Source organism: Pipistrellus kuhlii, unplaced genomic scaffold (genome assembly GCF_014108245.1).
Source record: "Pipistrellus kuhlii isolate mPipKuh1 unplaced genomic scaffold, mPipKuh1.p scaffold_m20_p_8, whole genome shotgun sequence".
Classification (NCBI taxonomy): domain Eukaryota; kingdom Metazoa; phylum Chordata; class Mammalia; order Chiroptera; family Vespertilionidae; genus Pipistrellus; species Pipistrellus kuhlii.
In genome coordinates this window covers 70,309,305-70,328,990 of record NW_023425584.1, presented here as the reverse complement: position 1 = coordinate 70,328,990, position 19,686 = coordinate 70,309,305, and the positions used below count along the sequence as shown (strand labels likewise).

Sequence of the window (19,686 nt, the reverse complement as noted above, 5' to 3'; positions counted from 1 at the left end):
GCAGGTTCGACTGGTCTTTTTACTGTAGCCATGGTTTTACCAATATGTGTGCAGTTTAATTTCAATGTGCAAATAGGATTTGTGCACATTAGTGTGTAAGTCATATCTTTTTTGTTGCTTTGTTAATCTTCACCCAAGGATATTTTTTCCCATTGATTTTATTGTTCATTTAATCTTAATTGTTGAAAGTATTATATATGTCCTCTCTCCCTTCCCCTCCTCACTTATTTTAGGGAGAGTAAAAAGAGGGATGGAAGGGGGAGGGAGAAAAAGGGGAGAGAGAGAGAGAGAAACATGAGAGAGACATTGATTGGTTGCCACTGTACATATCCTGACAGGTCCAGGATCAAACTTGCAAACCCTTCAGTGCTCAGGTCAATCTCTAACCACTGTACCCACAAGCCACGGCTGTAAGTTATATCTTAATTTTGTTTTAAGAGAATGGCTTTTTTTCTTTCCTTAAAATATTTTTTTTATTTATTTCAGAGAGGAAGAGAGAGATAGAAACATCAATGATGAGAATCCTTGATTGGCTGCCTCCTGCATGCCCCACACTGGGGATCGAGCATGCAACACAGGCATGTGCCCTTGGCCAGAATTGAACCGGGGACCCTTCAGTCCACAGGCCAATGTTCTACTCATCTAGCCCAACCGGCTAGAGCTATATCTTAATTTTTAAAACATTATTTCTGGCCCTAACCAGTTTGGCTCGGTAGTTACAGCGTCAGCCTGAGCACTGAAGGGTTGGTTACAGGTTCGACTGTGGTCTTAGGCACATACCTCAGTAACAGGCTTCATCCCCAATGCAAGTGCAGGAGACAACCATGTCCCTCTCACATTGATGTTTTTTCTCTCTCTCCCCTTCCCTCCCTCTCTTTTACTCTCTCTAAAATCAATGGGTAAAAAATATCCTTTGGTGAGGATTAACAAAAAACAAACAAAATAAAAGATGAAATAAAGAGAGGGCTGGAGACCAGGATGCCAGGACACAGGCTTTATTGAAGAGAAGAGCACCACTGCTTCTGGCTGCTTCCAGAGAGATGAGCGGAAGAGAGCGGAAGTGAGCAAGGGAGCAAGGGCCGGGGACCATTTACTTTTTTTAAAATACATTTTATTGATTTTTCACAGAGAAGAAGAGAGAGGGAGAGAGAGTTGGAAACATTGATGAGAGAGAATCATCGATTAGCTGCCTCCTGCACACCCCCACTGGGGATTGCCCGCAACCAAGGAACATGCCCTTGCCGGGAATCGAATCTGGGACCTTTCAGTCCACAGGTCAATACTCTGGCCACTGAGCCAAACTGGTTCCAGCTCCATTTACTTTTAAGGGGAGGATAGGGGCGGGGCTTAGGGCACTCAGCACACGCTGATTGGTGATTAGGGACCTAGGGACTTAGGAATGGGGGGGGGGTTAGGGTATTGGCAGATGCTGATTGGTGGTTCAGTGCTCAGGAATGCCTGGCTGCAGGTGGGGTGTATAGCCGTCCATCAACTGGAGGAAGGAAGGATCTATCACAAAACACATTATTTCTATCTGTGTCGGTGGAAGAAGGAGGTTTGAGTTGGGATTCCTCAGGAGAGCCCCCATGGCTCCTAGGGGATTGGCTCACTCTTGTCCAACCTCCCCTCTCCAACCTTCTACCCAATCAGCTAGCAACTGCTGCTATTTTAGGAGCCCCTCACCCCCAATTTCCTTCCTGGCGGTTTCAGGAACCCACTTCCTGATTAGGTCTCACTCTCTCCCCTCAGGGTGGGGCAGACAACTTGCAAGTTGAGGCGCTTTTCCACCAGCCTCAGGGGCCCAGACCCCAACCTTGGGCCTCCCTGTCCTTTCCCCAGATCAGGACTTGCAGATCCCCGTTTGAAATAAAAATACAGGGCCTGGCCAGCGTGGTCAGTGGTTGAGCGTCCATCTATGAACCGGGAAGTCAGTATTCAATTCTGGTCAGGGCCTATGCGTTGCAGGCTTGATCCCCAGTCGGAGGCATGCAAGAAGCAGCCCACAGATGTTTCTCTCTCATCAATGTTTGTTTTGCTCTCCTTTTTCCTTCCTCTGTCTCCAAAATCAATAAAAAATAATAAAATAAAATAAAAGCAGAACAAGCTCAGATATCAAGGTGTGAAGGAGAGGAAAAATGCACTGGTGTTCTCATCTCCCCACATCATCTGCGTTCCCATTGTGGCATGTTTTTCTGAGGGGGGAGGGGATCTATGACTGCTTTGTTTCCTGGATGCAGCTGAATAGACCTTCTCATTAGTAGCCTCTGCTTCGGGGAATCATCCATGAAGGTCTCCGCCCTCAAGGGTGAAATACTTCACCTGCCATTTCTGTTCTGGCCACCGTGGGAAATCAACCTCCATGTCCAACAAGAGGGGACTGAGTGTGCAAGTGGGGTCAGCCTGGGGGTTTCATGAGAGCATTGCAAACAGGCCGAGATGGAAGAAGTGACTATCGGCATGATGTTTGTTGAAAGCTATAATGTGGGTTAAGAAAAAAAGGTTTTTTTCCTCCGGTCAGATATTGGTGTGGTTGCACACAAATGCTGGGTTTCTCAGGAGTTAACTGGGAATATTGGGAGACTTGTGATGAAATCGTCTGCTTCCTGGGGAACCGCCTTTTAGATGCATTGAAATTTGAACTGTGTAAATATATTTTCTATAAAAACATGAATAAAGGTAAAGCAATTTTAAAAAATGAGCCAACCACCTTGTATGGGTCTCATACCTCACGGCTACACTGTGTTCTAAAAGGGACTGACCACCATCTTCTTTCCCCCCCCCCCATGTTATAAGAGAAAGTTTATTCAGCCCGGCTAATGGGGCTCACTTGGCTGGAGTATCCTCCAGTGTACCAGAAGATGGTGGGTTTAATCCCAGTCAGGGAGTTTATGGGAGGCAAAAAGTCAATGAATCTTTTTCTTTTAAATTGGCAGAACACCCCTCTCTCTCTCTCTTTCTCTCTCTCTCTCTCTCTTTTTTTTTCTCTCTCTCTCTCTTTCTTTTCCTCTCCCCTTCCCTCTCTCTAAAATCAATATTAAACATTTCTAGTTCTAGCTGTTTTGGCTGAATGGATAGAGCATTGGCCTGCAGACTGAAGGGTCCCAGGTTCAATTCTGGCCAAGGGCACATGCCTGTGTTGCAGGCTTGATCCCAGTGTGGGGCATGCAGGAGGCAGCAGATCAATGATTCTCTCTCATCATTTTAAAAAATATATATATTTTATTGATTTTTTACAGAGAGGAAGGAAGAGGGATAGAGAGTTAGAAAAATCGATGAGAGAGAGACATCGATCAGTTGCCTCTTGCACACCTCCTCCTGGGGATGTGCCCGCAACCAAGGTACATGCCCTTGACGGGAATCGAACCTGGGACCTTTCAGTCCACAGGCTGACGCTCTATCCACTGAGCCACACCGGTCTTGGCTCCCTAATCATTGATGTTTCTCTCTCTCTCTCCCTCTCCCTTTTTCTCTGAAATAAAATATATATATATATATATATATATATATATATATATATATATATATATATATATGGAAAAAGTAAACACTTCTAGAAAGAAATTTAGATTTTAAAAAGAGAAAGTTTAGCCCTGGCTCAGTGTTCCCTTTAGTGCAGGTGGAGCTGGGATTTCTGGTGCAGCTCTGGGCCTTTGCAGCCCAGGGGAAGAGGGTTGGATGGGAAGATGGGGCAGGGGAAGGAGGCCGTAGTCAGGCCTCTTTCTTCTTCAGTGGCTGAAGAAGTCATAGGGAAATCAGAAAGAACCTGCCAGGTTGTAACCTTTGGGCCTCAGGTGACCTCAGCTGATGCTGGGAACCCTGAGGCAGGCAGCAGAGGCAGGGAGACTCCCGGGGCACTCCTGGATAGCTCCCTAGCACACAGTGGGGAAAGTGAGGCAGAGCTGGAGGCCAGAGGAAACCAGCAGGAAAACAGCCCTGGGCGGTGTCCACGCCTGAGCCTGGTAGGTGACTGGAGAAATGGAGCCCTGGGGGAGGGCTGGCTGGGGAGCCCAGAGACTCAGGCTTATCTCTGTAGATGGAGCTAAAGATTAGAGTCCTTGGGGAGAAGCTGGGGTGGGGTAGGGTGGGGTGGGGACTGCCTGAGGGGGGTGTGTGTGGGCATTTTGAGCAGGAAAAGGAAAAGGCATGCGGGCTGGGGGAAAGGCATCTGCAAAGGCTGGAGGCTTGGAAGGACAAGACTGTCCAACTAATTCAGTCCTGCCTCATGCTGGGCCTTGTTGGCCTCAGCAGCCTTTCTGCCTCTGTCACAGTCACCCCCTCAGAAAGGCCTGCCTTGGTCACCCTAGTCGCCTTTAGCCATAGCCCCCATTTTGTTCACAACCCTTATCCTCTCCCAAGCAGCATGAGCAGAGCCAGGAGGCACTAGGGTAAGGTGATAGAGGCACTTGTCCCAGGCACAAAATTTAGGGCATGCCAAAAAGCTCAGCTACCAAAAATTCATAGTATTTTCATGCAATATTTTAAAATGTGAAACGTGCAAAAAACCCAGGAGAAACAAAATCATGATTTTTTAAAAATTTGTATTTGTTAAGGTTCACCGAAGGATTTTTTAAAGAGAGAGTGGAAGAAAGGGAAGGAGATAGACACATTTGGCCCCCGGAGTGGGGCCAAAATTGAACTTGCAACCCAGGTACGTTCCCTCGATCGGGGAATAGAACCCGTGTCTTTTCAGTGCGCGGGCCAACGCTCTAATCATTGGTCCAGGGTGAAAATATCATAATTTTATTTTTTTTAAACACAGTTTATTGATTTTTTTACAGAGAGGAGGAGAGAGGGATAGTTAGAAACTATCCGGTTTTGGAAAATATCCTGATTTTAAATAAAGGCAGGCTCCGACCCTGCACTGGCACCTTGCCTCACTCTTCTCACCTTGGTCCTTATCCTGGAATGAGGAAAAGAACGTATGAACTGCCAAAACCGGTTCGGTTCAGTGGATAGAGTGTCAGCCTGAGGACTGGAGGGTCCCAGGTTCGATTCCGGTCAAGGGCATGTACCTTGGTTGCGGGCACATCCCCAGTGGGGGGTGTGCAGGAGGCAGCTGATCGATGATTCTCTTTCATCAATGTTTCTAACTCTCTATCCCTCTCCCTTCCTCTCTGTAAAAAATCAATTAAAAAAAAAAAAAAAAGAACGTATGAACTATGAGGAGACTCGGCTCCTGAAAACTAATGCTGAAACCTGGAACCCGGGCCTAGCCCACCCGTGTCGGTTCCGCCCCCACAGCCCCGTCCCCCATGGAGACATCCCCGTCAACCACGGCTAGGCCCCGCCCCCTCCGCTTAGCCCCGCCCCCACGTCCGGTGGCGCCGGCGCCCGGTGTCCAGGTCCACGCTCCGGCCCCTGGGGCCTCGGGGCTGGCCTCTTGCCTGCGCGTCACTTCCGGGAAGGCAGCGGGAGCGAGGCTGACTTCCGCCCGCGGGGGAGCGGCGGCGGCGGCGGTGCAGGAGTTGGAGGCCGAGCCGCGGCGCCGAGCGACCGAGGGGCGCACAGGCGGGCGGCCAGGAGCCATGGAGTGTGGCCCCGGGACCGGGGTGCGCGGGCCGCGGCGGTGAGTGCCTCACGGGGGCGGCATGGCGGCGTGGGGCGGCCGCGGTGCCGCTCTGGCCGTTTGGGCAGCCGGGCCCGGCCGCGAGGCTGGGGCAGCTTGGTCAGACTCCCCCGAAGCCCCGCACTCCCGGAGTAGCCTCAGTGTTCCCGCAGGGACCCCACGCCAGGGGCGAGGGCCGCGGGCCAGCGTTCTCACTTTGGCAGAGCCCTGTCCCCCCTCCACTCAGCCTTCCGACGGGGGGTGGACACCCACCCTCCTATGACGGGGCTCCCCGCTCCCCCCCTTCCATTCTGCCCTCCGGCGTGGAGGTGAACGCCCACCCCCCTGGGCTGCGGCCTCCGCCTTCCGGGAGAGCGCTGCTGGAGCCGCGGACTCTGCCCCTGCCCCGGAACCGGCCCTGCAGCCTAGCACCCGGGGCGGCGGGCCCGTAGCCAAGCCCTGCTTCCTAAGCGTCTCCCTGACGCCTCTGCCCCTTCGCAGGCTTCCCGGCCTCCGCTCCATTTCAGGGAACATCCACGATCTCTAACCCCGGCCCAGGATTCCTCCGGGGCTCCCTGTTTCCCACAGAATGAAGTCCAGTATCTGCAGCAGAGCTCACGGGAGCAGCCTGACCCGGGCCTTCTCTGGGGCCCCTCTTGTCGCCTCTTCCTCCCAGTGTCTCCTCTAGCCAGGACCTGCGGTTCCTGGAAGGTGCCGCCAGCCACTCGGGTTTGCCCATGCTCTTCCCTCTGCCCTGTCCCCTGTCATTTGGTCACTGTCTCCACCGACCAGACTGCACCTTCCAGGCAGCTTTCCTCCCCTGACTGGCTGGGTGAGGTGCCGTCACCGCCGTTAGTAGTTAGTATTTAGGTCGCCCTAGAGTATTGCAAGTGCTCTGGTTCCTCCTTGGCCCTCTTAACACCTCCAGCCTGCATGGGACCTGGTAGCATCTGCTTGTGAGTGAAATCCCTGGAGCTTTGGGTCCCAGGGGTGTGTGCCCGGTGATAGAGGCAGCTGAACGTGCACTGCCCAGTCTGCAGCCTGGCTCTTAGGGCACTACTCAGTGATACTCATAAATGATGTGCAGGAGGTCCCAGCTGTGTATGTCCTGAGACTGTCCCTGTTCCCTGTCAAATCTGGCAAACTCTGTAGCTTTCCCATTTCCTCTTTTCCCCTTGTCATTTGCCCATTCGTTCAGCCATTGCTATTGAGCCAAAACAGATAGTGGTCCTACCCTCATGGAGTTTTTCTCTGGTTGGAACTGGGAACCATGAGAGCACAGTGGACGTGGGGTGGGGTTATCTGACCAAGTCTAGGCCTCTTTGAGGGCACTGAAGTGAGATCTGAATGGTGGAAAGGACAAGAGCAAGGGCCATCAAATGAGATTGGGGAGGGGGTCCCCAGGAAGGAAGCTGCATGGGCTCTGGCTCTGAGGCATGAGAGGGCAATGTGGCTCGTCTGAGGAGAGTGAGGGGCACCAGATGCGTGAGGCTGGAGCGGTCCCTCCAGCCAACTGCCAACCTGGCAGGCTGTGATGAGGGATTTTATCTCTACTCTGAAGAGAGAGGTGGTATGATCAGATTTGTGTTGTGAAAAGATCTTTCAGCTGCTGAGGGTGGGGAGGATGGCCTGGAGTGCTGTGATGGTAGCCAGGGGGCACCAGCAAGGAAGGAGACTGCTGAAGTCCAGCTGATGACAGAGGAGGGGACCAGTGACAGTTAAAGAGAGAAAGAGCCAACAGGGAGGAGTCACGGACCACATCCAGGTTCCTGGTTTGGTCAGTATGCTTGGCCACCTTGGTGTACTCTATCCTTAGGGTTGTGGGGGATCACCTACCTGCCACTCTGGGTATCAACTAGATCACATGTGTCAAACACAAGGCCCGCGGGCCAAATCCGTCCCGCCAGGCCTTGCAATGTGGCCCGCACCGCGCTGTTATCACTGCACTCCGCTGCGTTTCCATCACAATGACAGTTTATGACTGTTCAGTAAACCATTTGGCCCGCGATTTAGGCTGGATTTTAGATTTTGGCCCCTTCTCTGATTGAGTTCGACACCCCTAAACTAGATCCTCCTCCAAAACCAGCTTTCATGGCCAGCCGGTATGGCTCAGTAGTTGAGTGTCGGCCCATGTATGAAGAGGTCACTGATTCAATTTCCGTTAAGGACATAGGCCTGGATTGCAGCTTGATCCCCAGTAGAGGGTGTGCAGAAGGCAGCTGATCAATGTTTCTCTCCAATCGATGTTTCTGCCTCTTCCTCTCTTGGAAATAAACAAAAACATGTTTGTTTGTCTTTTTTTAAAAATATATTTTATTGATTTTTCTCAGAGAGGAAGAGAGAGGGATAGAGAGTTAGAAACATCGATGAGAGAGAATCATCGATCAGCTGCCTCTTACATATCCCTACTGGGGATGTGCCCGCAACCAAGGTACATGCCTTTGCCCGAAATCGAACCCTGGACCTTTCAGTCCCCATCCGATGCTCTATCCACTGAGCCAAACCAGTCCCGGCTGTTTGCCTTTTTTTTTTTTTTTAAAACCCTAGCTTTCACAGAGCCCCCTAAACAGACCTTTTACTCCCTGCTTGCAGCAGTGGACCACCACCTGTTGGGGCCTGGACCTCTTTGAGAATATGTTGGTTGAAATTTGGGGACACATAATTCTTTCTTGGGGCGTACACTGTGGGGTGTTAATCAGCATCCCTGGCTTCCATCCTCTTAATGCCAGGAGCTCCCTTCCCCAGTCCTTACAACCAAAAATGTCTCCAGACATTGGCAAGTGTTTCCATCTGAAACCAGTATGATAGACCCTATCTCCTGAAAAATACTTGCACATAAGGTGTGCATCTCCCTGGAAGTTAGGGACTCCTGGAAGCTGTCCATGCCCTCCCCTTGACTTTTGCAGTTCTCCCACTCCCCTCTGTGCCCAGAGAAGGATGTGGCTCTCTCCAGCTCTTAGTCGCAGGTGGGGAGTAGGTGTGTTCTGGACCTCAGATTCTCTGACCTACTCTGAATTTGAGTGACCCTGGCCCAAATGGTTTTCAAAGGATGTGGCCTCAAAACAATGTGTCAAGGTCCTCTGATGCTAAAGCTGAGCAGTGTGTCTCCCTCCCTCGGTCTGTAGGGAAAGCATAATAACTGGTCAGGTTTTCTCAAACCTGTTTTTTTACCTACTCTCTCCTTTCACAGCACTCTGTATGTGATTGTAGTTTTTCTAGCAGTTTAACTATAGTCTACTTAGTTTCACGATACTCTGTCAAAAGGAAGAACATTTGAGCTTCTACTCTGAGCCATGTCCCCTGCCTACTACTAAACTGCTCATGCCATTTACTATTCCTGTGATGTGAGGGGTGTCTTAGTTGATGGATAAGGAAACTGAGGCTCTGGGAGGATGAGTGACTTGCTCAAGATCCCAGACCCTGAAGTTGGCAGAGCTGGAGAAGGAGCTTCAGCTCCCCTGACCCCTCCCCCCTCTACAGCCTGGCCCCTGGGCTTGGCCCCAGCACAGGGGAGAGCCATTGTTCAGCTCTTAGCCTGAGATGTATCCTGCTTTTGTTCCCAGAGCCTTTGTTGTGTTTCCTCTGCCTGGGCTCCTCTGTCTCATGTCCTCAGGCGGGCCCAGCCCCTATCAGCGCCCTATCGGGGAGCTGTTAGGTCCCTGTCTGAAGTCTGTTCTTGCTTCAGCTGCTCTGTGTGTGTGTGGTGGGGGTGGGGCGGCTGTCTGGGCCAGCCCTGTGGACAGAAATGTGGGGGGTGGTGGTGGTGACGGTTTCCCTCGGCCCAGAACTTAAGGAGGAGAGCTGGAGTGGCCAGGGGGGTTTGCTTGCCCACGAATGAGCTTACATGGCAAGATTTGGTGACTGCAAGCTGAGGAAGGGTGGTAGTAGGCGGGCCAGGTCAGTTTTGGGTCCCACAGAGGACACTTGGGAGGTGCATGGTCCCCTGAGAGTGGTAAGCTGGGCTTGCGGGTCCGTGGGGCAGAGGGTGGAGCAGTGTTGATCAGGAGAGAGTGGACTGGGCTTTGGGGAAGGCCAGGAGGTTCAGGCCATGTGAGATTGGGTCCCTGACTCTGGTTGTGCCCTGGGGAAACTCACATGTTGCTGTTCTTTGCAGGGCTTTCCTGTGCAGGACATGGAGACGTGAGGCTGCAAGGCTCCCGAGGGCTCGGCTTGGACCGAGATGGGGCTGGGCTGCTGCCTCCTAACAGGGCTTTTGTCTGGGGCAGTGGCTGGGGGTTGCCCTCCACCTCTCCCCCCCGCATCTCGGAGCAACCCTACCCCTCTGCTGCTGAGTGAGGCCTGTCCTGGGGCCCGGTGCCCGCCATGAACGGCCTGTCGGTGACTGAGCTCTGCTGCCTCTTCTGTTGCCCGCCCTGCCCTGGCCGCATTGCCGCCAAGCTCGCCTTCCTGCCGCCGGAGCCCACCTACTCGCTGGTGCCTGAGCCGGAGCCCAGGCATGGTGGGGCTGGGGCCACCGCCTTGGGGACCCTGCGGGCCTCCACGGGCACCCCCAGACGCTGGAAGCTCCACCTGATGGAGCGCTCTGATTTCCAGTACAGCCAGCGTGAGCTGGACACTATTGAGGTCTTCCTGACCAAGAGCAGCCGGGGCAACCGTGTTGCCTGCATGTATGTGCGCTGTGTGCCCGGAGCCAGGTGAGCCGTTAGGACCGGGCCAGACAGACCCAGACCAGAGCCAGGAAGGATGGAGGGGCGGGACCTGGGCAGAGTCCATGCTCATCCTCATGGTTCCTGGAATGCCAGAATGGGATGAAAGCCCACCAGGGGTTGTGGGTGCCTGCGGGTGCTTCTTGCCAAGGTGTGTCAGATCAGAGCTACCAAGGGTGTGCCTCACTCTGCTCACGGCCACTGTTCAGCTCCCTTAAGCTCCTACTGCCAGGTGCCCTTCCGTTTTTCCATCTTACAGATGAGGACCCTGAGGCTGAGCGAAGTGGCTTCACGTGGTTGTGCCACATCACCACTCCGCAAGGAGTGCTCAGGAGTCTCTCAGGTGCTCAGGGCCCAGTGAAGTCTTGGTACTTGAGGCTGCTGGTGGCTCAGGCACCTCAGGGCCTGCGAGCAGAGCTCTTTCCTGAGCCCGAGGGGTGGGGCAGAGCAGGTTTTCCAGGTGCTTCTGCCTCACACCAGGCAGGTTTTGAGTTCGGGTCTACGTTCAGAGGGAGAGTTCTTACTTTTCCTCTGGGCCAGGCAGGGCTGGCGGGAGTGGGAGCTGGGACCCAGTAGTGCTGGAGGAAGGGGACCTTGAGGATCTGTTGGCGAGGAGTCACCTCATTGCCTGCTCTTGGCAGGACCTCGACAGGCCCTGTTAGCGGCAGCTTGGCAGGCTTGTCAGGGGACACAAGCGCTGAAATGCGTGCCGTGGTCATTTTCTGCGGGAGAAGGAGACCCAAACCACTGTGATCAGGGGTTGGCTTTATTCACTTGTGGGGCAGGGGATGGGCCAACTGTCAGGAAGCGAGGGGAGGGCCCTGTCGATGAAGTCTCGAAAGGAATGGACTCAAGGAGAGGCGGCTGGGCCCATCCTGTGCTCACGGTGACAGAGATCACACAGGCAGGAGGAGCTAGGCTATTTTGTGGCACAGGCCGCCTATCCCCCCCCCCCCCCCCAGCATTCCTGTCCCTTCCTGGTTGAGGTGTGAGTAGACCCCTCTTTCTCTTGCCCTCTGACCATGTCTTTATCCCACCCCACTAGGTACACAGTCCTTTTCTCACATGGCAATGCTGTGGACCTGGGCCAGATGAGCAGCTTCTACATTGGCCTGGGCACACGCATCAACTGTAATATCTTCTCCTATGACTACTCGGGCTACGGCGTTAGCTCGGGCAGGCCCTCAGAGAAGAACCTCTATGCTGACATCGATGCTGCCTGGCAGGCCTTGCGCACCCGGTGAGCTGTGTGCGGGGACTTGGTCAACCTAAGCTGTCCCCTTGGAGGGGACCAGAAACTGGGAAGCAGGGAGGGGTGGAAGGTGCTCACTAGGGACTTAAGCCTACGTCCCTGAGGGGAACCTGAGTACTGCGAGGTTCCTCGTGGGTGGCCTTGCTGGAGAGGAGAACTGTCAGTGGCCAAGTGGTCCAGATGATGAGGCCTGACCCGTATCCCTTCAGCATGGTAACAGATAGGCTTGGTGTGCAGGCAGGCATGTCAGCAGTCTTCAAAACTCCCTGGGCAGGGGCAGGGATGGGCTGGGGCTGTCTCCAGCGGAGTGGAGGTTCCCTCAGAAAGAAATGTTAAGTGGAGGGCCTTGGGCCCAGTGGAAGCATGTGAGGGCTGTGTGAACGAATTGTGGGAGCCCTAAGGCAAAGGGAGCACATGGGGTTCAGGGCTGGGCTGGGCTGCATTGGGATTCTGGGGGGCAGGCCTGAGGTACTTATAGTCATGGAACTTGGCCTCATCCTGGATCAGTGGGTAGGGGTGGGGCTCCTCTAGGCTTAGAGGGTTCTGTTGGATAGCTTGGTGCCTAGAACTGATGGCTGGTGGGAGGTCAGTGAGCAGAGGACATATCCACATACTTGACTCAGGGCCATTTCTTCTCTGGACCGCCACCATCCTGGTCATCTGGATCCTGGGCAGGCCCCTTCCACCCTAATACTCACTCATGAAGCACATTTACTCTGTCTCAGTGCTGCCCTGAGCCCAGCATTGCTCTAGAAGGAGGGTAACCCTGGCCTTCCTGGAGGTGGAGCCCTATCCACTGCTGGGGGATACCCTACTCCAGCCCTGCTTGGCTGACCTGCCGGACCCTCTCGAGCCCCAAAGTCAGTCTGCCCTGGGGAGATGGGGCTCATAGTGATGGACCAGGCAGGCCCTTTGGCAGGCCCTGGGAGCAGGGTCCCCTGACGCCAGGGACCTGTCTTTGGTGATGTGATACAGATACATGCCTGCCCTCAACTGCCTCAACCCTTCCTTCTGTCCTTGCTTGCACTGGGGGTTGCTGGCAGAATCAAACTCCGCTGTGGGGTGAGGGCTAGGAGCTTTGTCCATTGTCCACCTATCCTGTCACCAGCATTGACTTCCAGAGACTTGGTCCCTAAGCTCCAACAGCCTAGAGACAGTAGGAGGCTTGTGCCCAAGCAGTGCCTGGGGCTGGGGAGGCCTGGGGGAGAAGAGTCACTCCACTTGTCACCTGTTGAGTTTATTCAGCTGGCGATGGCCAGGGGCTGCTGGGGTCCCTGCTTGGTGTTGGGTGATCATTCAGCACAGTGGTGGCCATGGCAACCTGGGAGCAGACTGGGGAGGTGTGACCAGGTAGCATCCTTGATGCCTGGGGGTGGGCTGGGGTTAACGTGTGGTGTTAACCCCAGGGACAGGTGGGGATAACGCTGTAGATGGGGAGGTAGAATCTGGCTTTGCAGGTGTGTTCCTCAAGTGAGATGCAGACTGTCCTGGCCCCTGTCTACCACGAACAGGGATGTCTCTTTGGGTTTGGGGTCTGATGTGTTGAAGGAGAGCCTTGGAGGCCACCTGCATGGGGAGGGTGGCAAGTGGGTCCCCATGTGGTTGGGAATAGGCAAATAGGGGCGGTGGAAATGGGTTGGAGCTGGATCAGCTGTGCTGGGGATTCTGGGGGAGGCATGTGGGAGGCATGACAGGGCTGGGGTTGCGGTTTGAAGGTGGGAATTGGTGCTGAGGAGGGTGACCCAGGACCTGGTCACCATAGGGAAGGTGCCTGAAGGAGTTCGCACACACCACCTCCCCACAGCAGTGAATATTCTACTCACCATTGTTGTACTGAGCACCTAATTGGGCATGGAGAACACCAAGGGGTGACACAACGGGTCAGCTGCCTCAATTCCCCACAGCAAAGGGGGGGGGGGAAGGGGTGCAGGCAGGAAGACAGCCCCCTCCCCCAAAGAGCTGTCTAATTCAGAATAGCAGGGACAGGGAAACTCCAAGCAGAATCTGGATGTGGCCCTGGTCAAGTGTGTATAGGGTTGGGGGTTGACAGGGTGACCTGGAGAAATAGGAGAGGCCCCCGAACTGCCCTGCTCCCAGCAGCCTTTGTGGGGCCCTCACCAGGTGCGCTCCTTATGCATGAAGAAGTAGATCCTGTTGGAGAAACTGAGGGTAGATCCAGGTGATCGGGGCTGAGGCCTGGTTGGGGAGGGTTGGGGGCAGCTGTCTTCATACCTGCAGGGGCCCTGCCTCCCTACTAAGTGCACCTCCTTGTTGGGGGCCAGGGGAAGGTCCCTGGGACCAGCCTAGTTGCCTGGAACTGTCCTAGGAGAATGGGGGACAGACTGCCCAAGGAGGGAGGGGATGGGAGGGGAGTGTTGCAGTTGCAGCTGACCCTGTGCCACTGCCAGGTACGGCATCAGTCCAGATAGCATCGTCCTGTATGGGCAGAGCATCGGCACAGTGCCCACCGTGGACCTGGCCTCCCGCTACGAGTGCGCTGCGGTGGTGCTGCACTCCCCGCTCACCTCGGGCATGCGTGTTGCCTTCCCAGACACCAGGAAGACCTACTGCTTTGATGCTTTCCCCAAGTGAGCACTGGGCTGCCCTGGGAACCTGGGCGGGGGTGGGGCCTTGGTGGGGCGGGGCTTGGAGGACTGACGCGCCCCACCCTGCAGCATCGAGAAGGTGTCAAAGATCACATCGCCGGTGCTTATCATCCATGGCACGGAGGACGAGGTGATCGACTTCTCGCACGGGCTGGCGCTCTATGAGCGCTGCCCCAAGGCCGTGGAGCCGCTGTGGGTGGAGGGCGCCGGGCACAACGACATTGAGCTCTACAGCCAGTACCTGGATCGCCTGCGCCGCTTCATCTCCCAGGAGCTGCCCAGCCAGCGCGCCTAGTGGAGCTGCTGCGCCCGAGCCAAGCCAGGAACAGACCTCAGCAATAAGGCGGCGCCCCGGCCCCAGGGGCTGCATGTGTACCCCTCGTGAGCCCCAGGCCCCCCAGGCAGCTGGCCGGCAATGAGGTTGAAACTGCCCCTGCCTAGGGGCTGTGGACGATATGCAAGGGGCAGAGCCATGCTTTCCTTTTCTCTTGGAAGCAAAACAAAGGAAAAAGGTGAAAAATTAAAGATTAAAAATTTTAATGTTTCTTCCCTTTCATGGCTCATATGTGCTCTCCCCAGGGCTCTGCGAATTCTCAAAATGTGCTGGGTGTGCCCTCAAACCCCAGGAGACTTCACAAATGCAGAGGCCACCATCACTCCCACGGAAGAAGGGTTGGATTTAGTTCCCAACCCAGCACCCCTTGAGCTTGCGGTTGTCTGGTGGTGATGTTATCTGGGAGGGTGGTGGGCGCCCTATCTTTTCAAAGCCCTTGAGGGGTAGGGTGAGTAGCCGCAGCAGGTCTGTGTTCAGCCTGCTCTGGGGCCCCAGTGAGGCACCCTTCCGCTCCCATAATGGATGAGGACACTGCACAATCGCTCGCTTGGTGGATACGGATACTGCAATCACAAGGCTCCTGTTCCTGTCCTGGGGGCGGGCTGCACAGAGTGCCACGACAGCTCACCAAGGTTCTGAGGGGCCAGGCCAGGTCACTTCCTTTGCAAAATGAGGCTGAAGCCCAGGCAGGTCTGAGGGCCTTATGGGGTCTTCCCAAGGAAAGGGGCCACTCGGGGCTGGGTTTTTGCTACACTCCTTGGGGGCTTTGAGCTGTGTTTGCCTAGGGTGCCCTTGAGATCCCGGGTCTCTCAGTACCCCAGCTGGAGGCCGGGCTCACCACCAGGCCCTGATTGCCTCCTGCGCCCTCCAAGGACAAAGCCCTAGAGCTGGGAAAGTCTCGGAAACGAGTGACGTGTGGTCCACCCCAGGGTCTGGCGGCGGCTTAGCTTGTGCTGTAAAATTTAGGGTAGTGGCCCCCGCCCAGATCTGCTTGTTTCCACCTGGCCCTAGTCCGAAGCTCATGGCGTGGCAGGGCCCTTTAAGAGGGGGCGGTGCTCCAGCTTGGAGGGTGGGGACTACGCTGGGGGGGCGCGGCCGTCGGGAGCTGCGTCCCCTACGGGGTCCGGGCGGGAGCGGAAGTGGCGTAATGCTCGCCCGGAACCGGAGGCGGATGGTCGAGAAGGCCGCGGCCTCGCCGGTAAGTGGCGGGGGCTCGTACCCCGCCCGGCCGGTCCCTGCCCTTTCCGCCATTCCCGACGGTTCCCCTCGGTCCCCATGCGTCTCAGCGTCTCCACGTGCAGAACAGAACGGGCTCCCGCGGGGTCGAACCGGCTCAGTCCCATCGCGCCCAGGCGCCTCCGCTGGTCTCAGTGTTGACACTTAGTGGGTCAGGTGGCCCTCTCCGGCAGCCCGCCGGGTTTGGCCTCGTAGTTCTTTGCTCCGCAGGACTTTTGGTTGCTTGTAACGGGGAAGGAGAGACGTGGGTGCTCAGAGTTTAGACTGGGCCGCCGGGGGCATAGAGTGTCACTGTCCGAGGGAAGGTGACTCACCGGTGTCACGGGAGACGCCTTTTCTACCAGACCTTTCCCCCACCGTCCCTCCAGGCTAGCTCCGGTGTGCTGGCCTCGGGGCAGTCCAGCCTTTGAGTCTATGGAGTATGTGCCCTGGCCTGGGAGTGGGCGGGGAAGCTGCTGGTGCCTTCGCCCCTCCCAAACCCCATGAGCCCCCTCTAGCTGGGAGTTTGGGGTTATTTTTGATAATACGGGACGTTTAGAAGCCAAACTGAACATGAGATATGTATTCATTAGAGCAGAGAACATACCCAGGACATTTGCACAGACTGGTCTTTGAGTCTGACATACCCTCACTACGCCCTGGTCTTCTGTCAATGCCCCCAGCGTACTTAACCTTTCTTAACAAATCTGACTTCCTCGCGGTCTGTTGCTTCAGTTTCTTCCCCAAAGCAACCCAACTCCTGACTCCTCAGTCCTGAGCTCCCTCCCACTCACCCTTGGAGCCTCACTTGTCACCCAGTATGTTGTCTTTCCACCCTCCCCATTGTAAGTTTACTGAGAGACAGGGCCCCATAATGCAATAAGTTCAAAGCAACCGCTCACAACTGAACAAAAATGTTTTCAGATACACAGAGTAAAAAATGCAGAGCATGGAAGGTCCCAGGGAAACACTCCATGTCATACCTATCCCTGACCTCCAAGGCCTAGTTTCCAGTCCCTTGGGGCAGAGATAAACCATTTCTTATGTATCAACAGAGAAAGCCTATGCACATACTTCTAATTCGTTTGTACAAAACATCACTCGCCATGTGATCCCACTTGGAGAGTGCTTTTTATGAACTCATTCGTTTTAATGGCTATCATTTTATTAATACTGTGTATTTATCCTATTTCCTGTTGGTTGAAATTTAGGTTATTTCCAGTCTTATAACAAGCAGTGCTAGGTTGAATATACTTATAGCCAAGTAGGAATATTTCTGTCGGCTGAATTCCTTGGTGCAGAAGTGCTAGGCCCAATGGCTTTTGTGCAGATCTCTAACTGGGAAATAATTTCTTAACCAGTCATACCAAATCGTCCCCCTCCCAACAAAGGAAGGGAAATAATTTCTTAACCAGTCATACCAAATCGTCCCCCTCCCAACAAAGGAAGGGGCTAGTGTCCCCCATTGCTTGATCTTGAAGAACTGTTAGGCATAAAATAGTTTCATTGTAGCTTTATGTGTTTCCTGGGAAGTACAATGGATCTCAGTGCTTTTGTCAGATCTGTTTTTTATGTTGATAATATCTACCATTTTGAAACTGGAAAGACCTATATTTGTTATAAACATGCTTATATTTAAAAGCTGTTTGTATTTCATAGTCTTTGCCCATTTTTCTATTGGGTTGTGTTAATGTTATTCTTTTCTAGGCACTCTTTCAATATTAAAGCAGTTAGCCCATTGTCTGTTAAAGTGTTTTTCCCATTCTGTTATTTGTCTTTGACTTGGATTGGGTCTTTTTGTTTGTCTGCCATATTTATTTATTTTTGCCAGGCACTTAAAGTTATTAGTTATTATTAGTATTTTTCATATGTAGCATCTGCATTTTGTATCACACTCAGAAATATCTTCTATAGTTCAAGATAATATAACATTTGATATTTTCTTCTGGAAATGTAATGGTTTCTTTTAAAAATAATTTAAATTTTGGCCTAATTCTAGAAACTACTCTTTCGAAAGAGTGAGGTAGGAACCCAAACTGCTTTTTTCTAAATCATTTGCCCCACCTACCTGTCCTGAAAAAACTGTCTTTCTACACTGAAGTGCCATCTTTATGGTATGCTAAGCCCTGGCCTGCGTGTGGGTTGTTTTAGGCTGTCACCCCAGTTAGCCTGAGCTTTTTTATTTTAATTTTTAAAATTTTTAAAATTTTTTTACAGAGAGGAAGAGAGAGGTATAGAGAGCTAGAAATATCGATGAGAGAGAATCATCGATCAGCTGCCTCTTGCACACCCCTTACTGGGGATGTGCCTGCAACCAAGGTACATGCCCTTGACCGGAATCGTCTGCAGGCCGACGCTCTATCCACTCAGCCAAACGGGTTTCGGCCTGAGCCCCCTATCTTGATCACGGAGGTCTGAAAGCCCGTCTCCTCTCCTCACTTCTGCAGGTTCTTTTTTCTTGACAACCTCAGATGGGCTTATCCACTTCCCTCACCCTGATTTTTAATTTTTGCAGAAAGTGGGATTGCTTAGATTTATAGATGTAGTTGGGAGAAATTTGTCATCTTATAATAAATAGTTGATCCCTTGCACACTGTATGATAGAGAGGATTCTGAAAATTAAGTGTGAGCATCCTCCCCCCTACCCCCCACAGCACATGATGTTGACCTTGATGAGGCAGTCGGCTGAGTCTTTGCTCCTCCACACCAGGTGCTTGTGAGGGGCTCACCGGGGCCTTTCTCCAGACGCAGGGTTACCATGTCGTGGCAGTGATGGGGGAAGCCTGTGGTACAGTCCAGGATGCACTCCCTTTCCCTTTCATTTGATAGGGCCCATGGGTCTGGCTGTATGGGAGAAGGGCCAGTTTTTCTGTTCTCCATTTTGTAAGTTTCCGGATGTGTGCTCACGCCTGGCAGTGGCGTTCTGTTGCTCAGTGGGGCCCTGAGCACAAACCCCCTCTCCAGGAAGGCAGTGCATGACTGTGGGGCCCAGATCTGAAATGAGGCCTCTAGTCTAAAGGCATGGGCATCTCCCTCCCCCTGGGGCAGTGCTTAGGGTTCATGGTTAGGGTGCAAGACCAACGTTTATTGGCATTGGGATTCATCAGACCAGAACGCCCAGCATCAGAATCCCTTTTCCTTACATTTCGCAACTGCTGCCATGTGCCAAGTTGATCTTTATGAAAATCCTGAGCTGATGGGTTCACCATCCCTATTGTTTCCACTTTCTGGGGAGACAGCTCAGGCAAAGCTGCCCCCAGGGCCAAGCCCTGGGAACCTGCCTGGGTGGCTCTAGCCTCGGGTTCCTGTGATGCTTATTGTCTTGGGCCACTTCATGCCTCTGCTGGACAGTGAGCTCTGAGCATCAGACCCCAGTGCCTGGCACTGGCAGGGCACAGACCACAGTCATGTGTGTCTGTAGTACATGCAGGTGACACTCAGAGGGAGCTGGGCCTGGCCGAGGCCATTTTTTTTTGAAGCCCAGCATGCCTAGCAGAGATCCCCCTGACCCATGTCGGAGGAGGAGGGCATCCTGAAGATAGCTCTTCTCCTTCAGCAGATAAGGTGGGGACTCAAGGAACATGGGCCTGTGAGAGGTGGCCCGGAGGCCAGGCCCTGCGTGTCCTTGAGAGCCAGACAAATGAAGCGTGCGTTGTGCCTCTCTGAGCCCCTACTTTTAGGGATCTTGGGCCAGCCAAGGAGTGAGGATGAGCAAGAGTTCTGGGGAGGGAGTCCCCATGTGAAAGGAAGTAAGTGAACACCAGGTTAGAGCCAGATTCTGTCCCTCCCACTTCCTGGAGAAGGAATGGGGCCCCTGGGTCTGTCTCCAGTGCTCTGAGCAGGGGTCTAGTGCATTGTGTGGCATGCCAGTAGTAGGTCAGTATGCCCACTATCTGGCTAGGCCTGGCTGGGGCTTGCTTCATTCTAGTTACATCCATTGTCCTACCCTGAACTCTTGGCTGTGAGGGATCCCTGGACCATGGTAAGTAGCATCACACATGTTGGAAATAAACATGAATGTCTTAAGAGAGTGGGAAGTGTGCATTAATCTCTAAAATGCTCTGTCA

General features: G+C 53.6%; 1 protein-coding gene across 2 annotated transcripts; it reads left to right on the top strand.

The window, feature by feature from the left end:
• The first annotated feature begins 5,403 nt into the window (after positions 1 to 5,403).
• On the top strand, positions 5,404 to 14,614 carry ABHD17A (abhydrolase domain containing 17A, depalmitoylase). Of its 2 annotated transcripts, XM_045576822.1 has the most exons (6): positions 5,404 to 5,566; positions 6,134 to 6,377; positions 9,660 to 10,200; positions 11,258 to 11,452; positions 13,873 to 14,052; positions 14,140 to 14,614. In XM_045576822.1, exons 3-6 carry the CDS (start codon positions 9,869 to 9,871, stop codon positions 14,363 to 14,365), a joined length of 933 nt encoding a protein of 310 aa, XP_045432778.1. In that variant the 5' UTR covers positions 5,404 to 5,566; positions 6,134 to 6,377; positions 9,660 to 9,868; the 3' UTR covers positions 14,366 to 14,614. The 2 variants fall into 2 exon arrangements, with proteins under 2 accessions (XP_045432778.1, XP_036280066.1); XM_036424173.2 differs by lacking the exon at positions 6,134 to 6,377 and having other exon boundaries at positions 5,405 to 5,566.
• Positions 14,615 to 19,686: the final 5,072 nt, after the last annotated feature.